Source organism: Pituophis catenifer, unplaced genomic scaffold (assembly GCF_029215685.1).
Source record: "Pituophis catenifer annectens isolate HBS135680 unplaced genomic scaffold, rPitCat1.0.hap2 SCAF_1, whole genome shotgun sequence".
Taxonomy (NCBI): Eukaryota; Metazoa; Chordata; class Lepidosauria; order Squamata; family Colubridae; genus Pituophis; species Pituophis catenifer.
Window position 1 is genome coordinate 171,786,781 of NW_027256881.1, and position 12,429 is coordinate 171,799,209.

Here is a 12,429-nt window from a genome sequence, read left to right on the forward strand (position 1 = left end):
CTCCCATTCCCAAGAAGGGACATCAAAGTAAAAGAAAGTCCAGAGACAAGGAAAGGTTGTAAACCTGTGGGGTCCTCCCCACAGGAATGGCAGTGTCCCGATAGGGATCTATGGGGACTTGACAGTGGTCTTACTAAGCCTTTATAAAGTGGTACTAATATTTCACGTGATCTTGCTTGTATTCCTCTGTTAATGCAACCTAGGATTGCATTGGCTTTTTGGATTGCTGCTACACACTGCTGGTTCATATTTAAGTGATTGTCCACCAGGACTCCAAGATCCCTCTCACAAATGTGAGCCAAGTTTCATCTAATTTGTACTTGTACATTTGATTTTTCTTGCCTAAGTGTAAAACTTTCCCTTTCTCTACATTGAATTTCATTTTGTTAGCTAAGCCTCAGTGTTCAAGTCTGCTGAGATCCATCTCAATCTTGAGCCTATCTTCTGGGAGGTTAGCTATTCCTGCCAGTTTAGTGTCATCTGCAAATTTGATAAGTTCCCCTTCTATTCCCTCATCTAAATTGTTTATGAAGTTGTTGAAGAATACTGGGCCTAAATTCAACAAAGTAGAATTTGGTAGAAAAAAGTAGAATTTGACCAGGGGTGAAATGCTCCCGGTTCGGACCGGATCGCCCGATCCGGTAGCGATGGTGGCGGGTGGTTCAGAGAACTGGTAGCAAAAATCCCTGCACACACCCCCCCCCCACCATGCCCAGCTGAGCCACACGATCATCAGAGGCTTTTTTTTTTTACTTTTAAAAGCATTTTTTCTACAACCTCTTCCAAAGAAAAAATGCTTTTAAAAGTAAAAAAAAAAAAACTTCTGATGATCACGTGGCTCAGCTGGGATCATCAGAGGCTTTTCAAAGCATTTTTTTCTGCAACCTCTTGGCCGAAGAGGTGGTAAAAAAAATGCTTTGAAAAGTCTCTGACGATCCCAGCTGAGTTGCCTGATCGTCAGAGAGGCTTTTCAAAGCATTTTTTAAAAAGCCTCTCTGACGCATTAGAAGCATTAGAAAAAATGCTTTGAAAAGTTAAAAAAAAAAAGTTGGCCATGCCCACCCAGTCACATTACCCCACCACCACCAAGCCACGCCCACAGAACCGGTAGTAACAAATTTTACATTTCACCCCTGAATTTGACAAAGTTAAAGAGTACTGGGCTTACATTCGACAAAGTAGGCCCCAACCTACCTCATTGTAAGTTAGAAAAATGTGGGATAGAGAACATCACCACCAGATGGATTTGTAACTGGCTGACAAACCATACTCAATGAGTAGTCCTCAATGGTATGGAGGGAAGTAAGCAATGGGGTATCACAAGGTTCCATCTTAGGCCCAGTACTCTTCAATAACTTCATAAATTCATTCTAATTAGATGAGGGAATAGAAGGAGAACTCATAAATCTGCAGATGATGCTAAACTGGCAGGAATAGCCAACATCCCAGAAGATCCAAAAAGATCCTGACAGACTTGAACAATGGGCCCTAGGTATTTGCAAATCTGTTGCTTAACTATCTTTTCCAGGACCTTCTCAGGAAAGAAATCAGGCTGATTGGGCTGTAGTTTCCTGGATTTGGTTGTCTCCCTGCCCCCTCCTTTTTTTAAGATGGGAACCACATTAACTTTTTTCTAGTTCTCTGGTAGTTCCCTGGTGCTCCAGGATCTTTGAAAGATAGGTGGTGGGTTTCAGCAGGTTCTGACCAGAGGTGGGTTTTAGCAGGTTCTGACCAGTTCTGGAGAACCGGTAGCGGAAATTTTGAGTAGTTCAGAGAACCGGTAGTAAAAATTCTGACTGGCCCCGCCCCCATCTATTCTCTGCCTCCCAAGTCCCAGCTGATCGGGAGGAAGTGAGGATTTTGCAGTAACCTTCCCCTGGATTGGGGATGGAATGGAGATTTTACAGTATCCTTCCCCTGCCACGCCCACCAAGCCACACCCACAGAACTGGTAGTAAAAATTTTTGAAAGCCACCACTGGTTCAATAGTTCCAAGATTATGTCTGCCAGCTCTTTCAGAAGTCTGGGATGTAATCTGTCAGGTGCTGGCAGTAATGAGTTTCAAATCCCGTCGCTACCAGTTCACTCATATGCGTGCAAGCTTCTGTGCGTGCAACACTTCTGTGCATGCACAGAAGCTTCTGCGCATGCACAAAGACATCCAGGTGGGAGGGTGGAGCCTCCTACTGCCACCGCTACTGCTTCACCCAATCCGGGGCGAACTGGTAACAACCCACCACTGGGTGCTGGTGATTTGAACTCATCTAGAGCAGACAGGTGTTCTCTTACCATTTTCTTGCTTTGTATTCCTAGTCTGTCTTTTATGGTTATGTTTTTGGTGGGTTGGACTTCTCTATTTTACTTGAGTCCCCTGTTTTACTTCAGTTCATCTCTAGTTGTCCCTACCTCTTTTGCCTATTGAATATAATGTTCTTTTAACTATTATGTATATTTTAGATTAACTGCTGTTTTCCATATTATTACTGTTGCAAATTCTATGTCATCTGTTTTTAAATAGATATCCAAAGATTAAAACTGGAATGTATTTAAGCATTTGAAACTTAGTAATAAAATGGTTGTTGCTATAGCTTTTTAAAATGTAAGTCTATTTCACACGTTTAAACTGCATGATCACTGAGGTAAGTGTGGTGAACTCATCCATTCCCTATTTTTCTTCTATTAAACCAGGTATGGAAAACAAACATGGATGGCAGAAAAAAAAAAGGGAGGGGGGAGGAGAAATAGAGTCAATATTTGTTTCCATACTCATTATTGTATTTAAATTATATCACTGTATCTTGACATATGTATGCTTTAGATCAATAAATGCTTAATAATAGTGATAAGAGGATTCTGGGTTTAGAGCAGATTCACTGAAATAATATCTGGTTTAGCAAACAGTTGTAGGTAGTACTCATTTAGCCACTGCCTTGTTTACTGACTGTTCACAGTTACAACAGTGAAGAAAAAGTAACTTTACAATCAATCCCCATGTTTATGACTTTTACAGATCTGTAAAGCAAATGAAAGCTGAAGAAAGATCATAAGCACAGTAGCAGTTTCACTTAGCAACCACTTTATTAACAACTGAGTTGCTGGTCCCTATATTTCAGGGGATCCATTGTAAATACTGGAGGAAACCTATGGATTTTAATGCAGTTGGATTAATTTTAACCGAATTAATTTAATCAATATAAACTAATAGCATTATTGATTATGTATGTGCACCTAATAGTCCATGTTTGCACTAGAATTATTTGTGGTAGGAATCCAAGGTAAGAAGTACCTTTGCACCAGCAGGTCAGTTTTCATGTAAATTTCATTTCTACACTGAACAAGTTGTTGCTTTAAAAAAAAGTTTTCTTCATTTGTACCATTTCTTTTTGTGTATGGTTCTATTTCTTTTTGCCAGAAACCTTACCATATTTAAAAAAAACAAACAAACAAAAACAAAACACAGATAAATACTTTTTCACTAATTCCTATTGCTGTATCATTTTATTTCATTCTTTTTAGGTTACCTGGCCCCTAGGAATCTTCCCAGCACAGGTTTCTTGCCATTTCTCCAAACTGTGCTTTGCAGTTCTGATGCCACATGCAAAAGTGCACCATATACTCCTGAAGATCTTTTGCCCAAATTGAATATTTCACTCAAAAGCAGGTAAAAAAAGTTGCTTGGCTTTCTATATGTGTGCTGTATTGTATATAATCATGCTAATTAAAATGATGAAGCATGGAGACCACTGGCCTAGTCCCTATTGAGAGAATAATCATCTCTTGCATGTTTAACCTCAGATTCACATCAGTGGTGGGTTTCAAATAATTTCACCACTGGTTCAACAAAAATGTGAGTGTGTGTGTGTGTGTGTGTATGTATGTGTGTATGCAGCTTCTGTGCACGTGCGCACACACAGCTTTCACATACATGTGTAGCTTCTACGCACATGCATGAGCACGACTTCCGTCACGCAGCGAGGGTCAACCGAGCAGCCTATTGGGGCCTGCTCCCCTCCATCTCTGCTCCCCGGGGCAGCAGCTGCTTCTCTCCACACTGCTAGGAGAGCATCTTGTGCAATTTACCAGTGCAATTCAACATGGCTGCTGCTTTGCTGTGCTGCAGCGCTTTCCGGATGGAATTTAGAGGAAAGTGGCAGCTCACAGCTGCTAAATTGCACAAGACGGTCTGCCAGAAAGAGCAGCAGCAGAGAGAAGCAGCTGCTGACCAGGAGAGCACAAGGAGCATCTCTGTGAGCAACTGAGGCTCAACAAGGGACGGAAGAAGCTGCTACAAGATCTCCACTGCAGTGCTTTCCGGATGGGACTTCTTACAGATTAGAAGAACTGTCTGGTCCATTCCCAAACCACTTCGGCCCTCCTGTGCCCACACCACCCCCTGTGGCCCTTCACTTAGCATGGCAGCCTGCAGGCCAAATAAATTGCTTCAGCCTGGAGGGGGGTCATAGTTTGAGGCGGGGGGGCAGCATGTGGGCAGAGGCCCGGGGCAAGGCTGGCATGGGGGAATGGCACATTTCCCAACCTGGCCGAGGTGAATGGCGATTGGGTGGAGGCTCCAGGGCAAGGCCGGAGTCGAGGTGAAGGGAGAGCAGGTGATATGCGGGCAGAAGGATGGTGATTGATGAGAGCCAGACCTGAAAGGCAGCCGAGCCTCACCTTCTCCACCCCAAGGCCGCCCTTTGGCCCAGCACCTTACCTTTGCAGGCAGCTGCAGTGACCAGAATAGGTGAGGCCTGGATATCAGCTGGGCCACGTGGCCAGCGTGGTAGGCCGCGATGAAGGCAGGCAAGCTGGTGGCACCACGTGGGATGGTGGGAGGCAGCTAGCTAAGCCATGACTTGCAGGCTTACCCAGGATAATCAGGGCTGCTCAGTTGGGCCACGGGCACCGTGTTGGAAGGCAGGCCAGCTGGCTGTCCCGCAGAGACCATGTGGTCAATGGCACATGAGGAGCCAAACGGAAGCAACAGCTATACCGGGGAGGCGAGATGAGAAGTAACTGGGCAGGTTGGGGAGAGCTGGGTGGGTGAGCGGGTAGGTGGGGTGAACAGGTGAACAGATGGGCAGGAGCAAGTGGTGGGTAGGCAGGGGCAGGGCCAGCCAGTGGAGGGATTTGCTGGTTCTCCAAACTGCTCAAAATTTTCACTACTGGTTTGCCTGAACCAGTGCGAACCGGCTGAATACCACCTCTGATTCACACGCTCTTTTCTAAGAGGAGAAACTCAATTCAGTTACATGAGCTCTTTCAGAAGTGGCCTCTATCAAAGAAATCTGGACCATGATTTTTGAGGTCTATATTCTCTTGAAAGCACAGAGCATCTTGAAACCAGGCAGAAGGGAATCCCAGTAAGGATTTGATCCCTTTAAAACTTTGTTGAGATTTGAAATATGTTAATATGGACCACTCTTCCAAAGTAGTGAAGTATGGAATATTGTTGCTTGTGCATAGCAAAGACAATACTGACCGAGCACATAGTTGTGTGTATGGGTGCATTCTGATGCAAAAGGGGCTTATTCCCAATATTCCTTGAGATGGAATATTGGGAAATTCAGAATAACAGAATACTAGAGTTGGAAAGGACCTTGAGGGTCTTCTAGTCCAACCGCTGGCTCTTATACAATTCCAGACAAGTGGCTGTCCAGTCTCTTCTTAAAAGCCTCCAGTGATAGAGCACCCACAATTTCTGAAGGCAAGCCGTTACACTGATTAATTGATGTCACTGTTAGGAAATTTCTCCTTAGTTCTAGGTTGCTTCTCTTGTTTCTTGTCTTACCTTCTGGTGCTGTGGAAAATAGGTTGACCCCCCCCTTCTTTGTGGCAGCCCTTCAAATATTGGAACAGTGCTATCACTCCTAGTCCTTCTTTTCATTAGATTAGACTTACCAAATTCCTGCAACCATTCATACGTTTTAGCCTCCAGCCCTCTAATCATCTTAGTTGCTCTTTTCTGCATTCTTTCCAGAGACTCAACATCTTTTTTATAATATGGTGACCAAAACTGGATGCAGTATTCTAAGCATGGTCTTACTAAAGCTTATTAATTTCTATCATGTCTTTTTAAAAATGCTGCAAAATTAGATAAGAATCTTAATCCCCACTAACTGGAGATTCCTTTGCATTTAATCCTGGGTAACATATGGAGCAATGAGATGGAGAATTGTTCCTCTTCTGGCCTTGAACATGATTTGTGTTCTGCAAGCTTTTTTGTGGTTGCATGGAATATTGTGGGGAGCCAGAAACCACTCAGGACCTTGAATGGTCATTGGTGGGCCAGTAAAAAGAGAGCTTCTCTCCTGGTCCACCTCAGGAAAATTAATCCAGTACTTCTAGTCTCTTTGTATCCCAGATGTGCTTCCTCTGTTTATTTCTCATTTGTTATAGAGCTGGATATCATTTTTACCAACAGGCATCTAACCCTTGACATGTTCATTTTCCTTACAGCAATATATACCCTGTTTCCCTGAAAATAAGCCCTATCCAAAAAATAAGCCCTAGCATGTTTTTATGTGTGCGCCTAATATAAACTCTCCCCGCCCCAAATAAGCCCTACTTAAGAGCCTGTGCAGCCAGCCAGTCACCTATTCCGTCTGGTTACTCATGGTGCTGCAGCTACAAGGCAAATTGGGGTGGTGATGAAGTTTCCACATGTGCCCTGCGCAGCCACCTGGCTGCCTATTCTGTCTGGTTACTCATGATGCCACAGCTACAAGGCAAAGGCCCCACACTGGCTTGCCTCAGGGCCCCCACAGTCATGCCATCCACACCCCAATAGCTACATTGTGGCGGTGACAACAGCACCCATGTGCAGCAGGAGCCCACATGACTGCCGGCCCACTTCTGCTTGCTTGTGGCAACAATGGAGCAGGAGGCCAAGTAGTTTGCTGGTGCTGTAGCTGCAAGGTGAGGCAGGTGTTCGGGAGTGGATGGGCTGGCTGCAGGGCCCTGAGGTAAGCCATGTTTGGGGCAACTCCACCCTCCCATCTCACCTCATGGCCGCAGCACTGGAACATCACTTGGCCTCCTGCTCCATTGCATCTGTGAATAAGCAGAAGTGGGCTGGTGGCCATCCGGGGTCCTGCTGGATGGGGCTGCCAGAGCCACTGCTGCAAGGTGAGGCAGGTGTTGGGGCATGGGTGGCTTGGTTACAGGGCCCTGAAGTAAGCTGGTGTGGGGAGCATGGGGCAGCTTCACCCCCTGCCTCATGGTGGCGGCACTGGCATGCTGCATGGCCTCCTGCCTCACAGCGAGCAAGCAGAAGAAGTGGGCCTCCTGTACATGGGGGAAAAAGATACCCCTGAAAATAAGCCCTAGTACTTATTTTGGGGCCCAAAAGAAAATAAGACCCGATCTTATTTTTGGGGAAACACAAATACTATGTTGAATGTTATATTTTTTCATATTCATGTTTAAAATATTATTTGTTACTTGAAGCTTATCATTATATGAAATATTAGAAAAGATTGTAGAATATGCACATTTGCAATTTGTTAATTCTATTAAAATCGCTAAAATAATTCTTGCAGACAGCCTAAATATACGTCTATGAGGTCACTAAGAGTCAACACCAATTTGATGGCACATTATCTATCTGTCTGTCTGTCTGTTTGTCTGTCTATCATATCTATCTATCTATCTATCTATCTATCTATCTATCTATCTATCTATCTATCTATCATCTAACTCATCAATATACTTTGTATTTCAAACTATATTGATTTCATGTCTGACCTAAACTCAGTTTATTATTAATATACTCAATTTATATATAAAATCAATAGGAAATTAAATACAAAGTACAATATAAGTTTCTCCCTGCTTCTTTTCTTAACAGAAGACAGAGAAGGTCTACTAACCAGGCAGAGGAGAGCAGCCCATCATCCCAAAGTACTGATGTCCTCCAAAATAGGAATAGTCTGTTGCGTAAGTTATTTAATTCACTATCATTAATAAATGATAATGGATGAAGAGTTCTGTGTAGGTAAAATTTTGTAAGTTTCTGTAATAAAACAAGAGCAGTTGATTTTAATAATTATATCAGCAAAATAATAGATTAGATCGTGTGTAAAAACTTCATTTAATAAATGGCAATTTAGCAACAGGGAAATCCAGGGAGACAGAGTGATGTGATGAGATGGGTGGCAAAACAAATATCAAGGTTCCGACTTATGAACCCAAGCAAATCAGAACTCTGAGATTGGAATCTTTCTCAAAGGACTTCTTTATTGGATACATCATATTGGCACAGTCAAATGTACAACCAACTCTAAATCTTTCCCGCGGTTTCAGTATAATTAAAATAGGAAATATTCCCTCCCCAATTGTCACAGGTCACATTGGCCAATTAGGTTAATTGGCAGGTTCTCCAGGGACTCCTCCCCAATTTTATCCGTCATCTGTGGAGATGACCTTGGTTCTCATGAAAAAGCTCTGTGTTGTGTCTAGCAATGCATTCCATCCACCTTCCCCCCTCCCCACACTGTGTGGCAACTGAGGAACAGGAAAATGCCTCCTGACAGATTCATTTCGAAGTTGACAGTCAGCTCTCCCCTGGTGAGTGAGAAATACCTGGAAGATATCAAATACAGATTAACTTTCTATTAACCAACCCTCCCATCACCCGGCAGTTCCTTTGGCTTCTGGGGATTCTTCTCATAGAAGAATCTAATTAATCTCTCTGGTCCCTAGTCTTCACCCAGGTAGCTTCTGACAAGAGGTAACCCTCCCATTGCACTTATTGCAGTTTCCCATTATATAGCTTAAAGTCTAGTATTTTTTGTACTTTATAATGGGTTTCCCCTTCCATTACAATAGGGCCTGGGGCTATCCAGGCTATTGGTCTCAACTCCGACCCTATTATTGGCTTCAATAAATTACTGTGAAAGACTGGATGTACTTTCCCCAACAAGCATGGGAGCTTCAGCTCTATTGTGACTGGGTTGATGACCTTTACGATGGGGAAAGGTCCTATAAGGCCCAATTTTTTACAAGGTAATTTCAGTTTCAGGTATTTGGTAGAAAGGTAGTCTTTTTCTCCTATGTGAAATTGCCTTTGGGGGAGGATCACTTTTTGTCTGTTTGGGTTTTTTTTTTGTCTCTCTGTGGCTTTTGTTAGTGCTCATTTCACATTTCCCCAAGCATCCTGCAGTGAGTCCACCCATTCAGTCAGGCTTACCAAGGAAGAGGGTGCCTAAGGGTACTCAGGCATAGGGACGAATTCTACTCCTGTGGCTACCTTGAAGGGGATAAGCCCCGTGCTGCTGTGCATGGCGTTGTTGTTGTTTTTTTTTAATTGAAAAAGTTTTTCAAATACAGATTTTTCCCCCTTTTTTCTCCCCTCCTCCCTAACCCCCCCCTCCCCCGCCCCTCCCCCCATGGCTTCTCCAAAATAAAATCCAAATTGATATCACATTATATAATACTTTACGATCCTTTTACACCACCCCCCATATGCTAACCATTTCTTTCTAACATTATTATTATATCCCCCCCTATACTATACATTTCAGAACAACATTCAGCTGTAAAATCATATAATAAATCCTAATTTGGCATTTATTCAACTCATAATCTACCCATTTCCTCCACCCCCATCATATATCTCTTAATTCAAATCTTGTGGTTTAGATCTCCATCCTGGCTGCCTTTCTTGGACTGGTATATCAGCTGATTGAATTACATGCTGGTCTGTAACTTGATAAGACATCAAATCGAAATCCAAAGCCGCCTCTCTTATATTTATAGGTGATCCAGTTATAGCCTCTGAAGGAGAATCCAGAAGCGGCTCATCCAAAAAGGCCTCTATAACTTGTTGTTTTTCCATTACCTCCATCTCCATCTACTTAGCCTGAGTTTCAATCTATTGTTCATTTTGCTTTTCTTTATCCCCCTCCTGTGTTCCTAACACTGATGACATACGTGGAGATGTTAGGTCCATTTAAAAAACCTTGTAGTAAAATTCTTCCGCTTTTTCAACAGTATTTAGTTGATATCTTTCTCCTTGATATCTCAATATTATACCAACTGCAGCATCCCACCTAAATGGGATGTTTTGTTTCTTTAGCTCAGTCACCAAAAATCCAAAGTCCTTTCTATCTTTTAACATCTTGGACAGCAGCTCTTTATATATCCAAATCTTCCTTCCATTCATTTCTAGAGTGGAGTTAAAAGACTTTTGCACAATATCGTTTCTTATTCCTTTATCAGTAAAGTAAATCACCACATCTCTAGGCAACTGCCTTTGCTTTGCCACCCAAGAATTTACTCTGTAGGCCTTATCAATCTTACAGGATACATCTTCAGGACTAACCTTTAAAATCACAGCCAGAACTTCAGCAGACATCTTTCTCAGATCATCTCTGTTATTTTCCAGTATTCCCCTTATTCTGACTGCAAATTCCATGGATCTGAATTGCATCATTGTGTCTTCATTTTCAATCCTTTGTTTTATATTATCTGCATTGTAAGTCTTGTGATCAGCTTCCTTTATTTTAGACTCTACTTCTGAGCTATTTTCTTGAATATTTATCAAATCATTTTCAATTCTTTGTATTTTATTATCCAGATTATGAATCTTATAATCAGCTTCCTTCATTTTAGACTCTATTTCTAAGTTGATATCTTTATCCATCTTTATAATTATTTCTGAAAAGCTTTTCAAAGCTGTTACAATATATCGTTGCAGGTTATCATACTTTTGTTGTACCAACTCTTTAATTTCCTGTCTAAATTTTTCAAGATTCTGGTTCACAATCTCATCATGTCTTGCCATCTCCTCCAAAACAAATTCCTTTAGGTCTTTAAAGCCATTCTTCTGCATCTGCAAGCTCAAAACTTGTTCATGTGATTTGTAAATGGGGGAGCCCCCCCCCCCACAGTTTGGTTGTCTGGCTTTGTCAGTTTCAACGCCATCCTGCCACACAAACAGACTCTTTTTTTTCTTTTTTTTAAAAAAAGACTTCTCTCCAGACAATATCAATATCAAGTCTCTAAGAAGGAAGAAGCATGAAATAAGAATTTTTTCTCTTCACTTCTAGCCAGCGCTATTGTATCAGATACTTTGTAACATATTAAACTATTCAAACGGAAGGACTTTCGCTTTCAGCTTTCTTCTCAAGCCTCAGCCAGTCGCCATTTTAAACTTTTTTCCCCCTTCACTCTTTCTTCACTTTTAAAATCAGTCATAGGGTTGTTAGAAATACTTGCAATTTAGAGTCCCAAATCCGGATTTCATCCTGCTTGTTCAGACAATCTGTTAGTTTTCGTTGATTGGGTTGGTCCCATCGCCTGGCTCTGCAAAGCGCAGAGTTCTCCCAAAGCCCGGAGCAGCGGTGAGCTGAATAGGGAGCCTCATCCTGCTTCCTCCCCAAGAGTAAAAAAAAAAACTCTGGGGACTTCGCAGAGGGCTCTACCTGCTCTCGCCGGTTCTATCTCACGTTTCCTTAAGGAAACAGAGTTTTTCAAGCCGCCTTTCAGCTGTAAAGGCGGCTCTTTATGGGCGTCGGGGGTGGTGGTCCCAAAAGACCGTCTAACGGTGACGGAAGCCAAACTGGAAGCCCTGTGCATGGCGTTGTTGTACGCCACTTCAGCAAAAGGCAGTAGGTCTCACCAGTTAGTTTGTTGGTAGTTGACATAGCATTGCAAGTACTGCTCTATCATGGTGTTTGTGCGTTCTGCCACCCCTTTGCTGAAAAGCTGAACCAAGGGCCTGGGAGGACTCAATTAGCTTCATGAATTCCTTCCAGAATTTGGCCATAAATTGAACCCCTTGGTCATATATGATTCTCTTTGGGACTCTGTGCAGTCGGTAAATATGTTTCAGGAACAGCTTTGCCAGTTTGTGGGCCAGGACAGGCTATAAAATGAGCCTGCTTGGAGAAAAAATTAATCACCATCCAAATCATGGTGTTTTCCCCACTGTCTGGGAGTTCTACTATGGTATAAAGTCCATTGCTATCTCCTCCCAAGGTTGAGATGGCTTGGCTACTTGTTGTAGCAGCCCAGGAGGCTTCCCTGGCCTTTTCTTCATTGTGGCACATACCACACAGCTTTTACATAGCTTTCAATGTTCTTTTTCATTCCTGGCCACCAAAATTGTCTCCTTGCCAGGTGCCACGTTTTTAAGAATCAAAAGTGGCTGGCTTGCTTGGCATCATGGTTCCACTGCAAAACCTGGACCCGGAGGGTACTGGGGATGTACAGTTTGGGGCCTTTCCATGCTAATCTATCATGCAAGGTCAGGAGTTGCTTGTCCATGAGCCAGGGGTTGCCTTTGGCTTGGAAGTGGGTGCTAGGCATTCGGAGGCCCAATGGCCCTGCTGTCCACATCTGAAGTATTTGATGGAGGCTCTGACTAGGTCAGTGGGAGAGCCAGTGGGTGGCGCGACAACAGGCCGTTGGCCAAACCGGTGCCCCTCT

The 12,429-nt window shown here is 43.0% G+C and overlaps 1 protein-coding gene across 1 annotated transcript in view; it reads left to right on the forward strand.

Moving 5' to 3' along the window:
• Window positions 1–12,429, forward strand: part of ABCA12 (ATP binding cassette subfamily A member 12) — a 326,573-nt gene that overhangs the window by 41,247 nt on the left and 272,897 nt on the right. Inside the window, exons 3-4 of the mRNA XM_070956774.1 lie at window positions 3,517–3,661; window positions 7,847–7,935. Of these exons, the coding sequence (XP_070812875.1) occupies window positions 3,517–3,661; window positions 7,847–7,935 (234 nt within the window). The remainder of the gene's footprint in view (window positions 1–3,516; window positions 3,662–7,846; window positions 7,936–12,429) is intronic.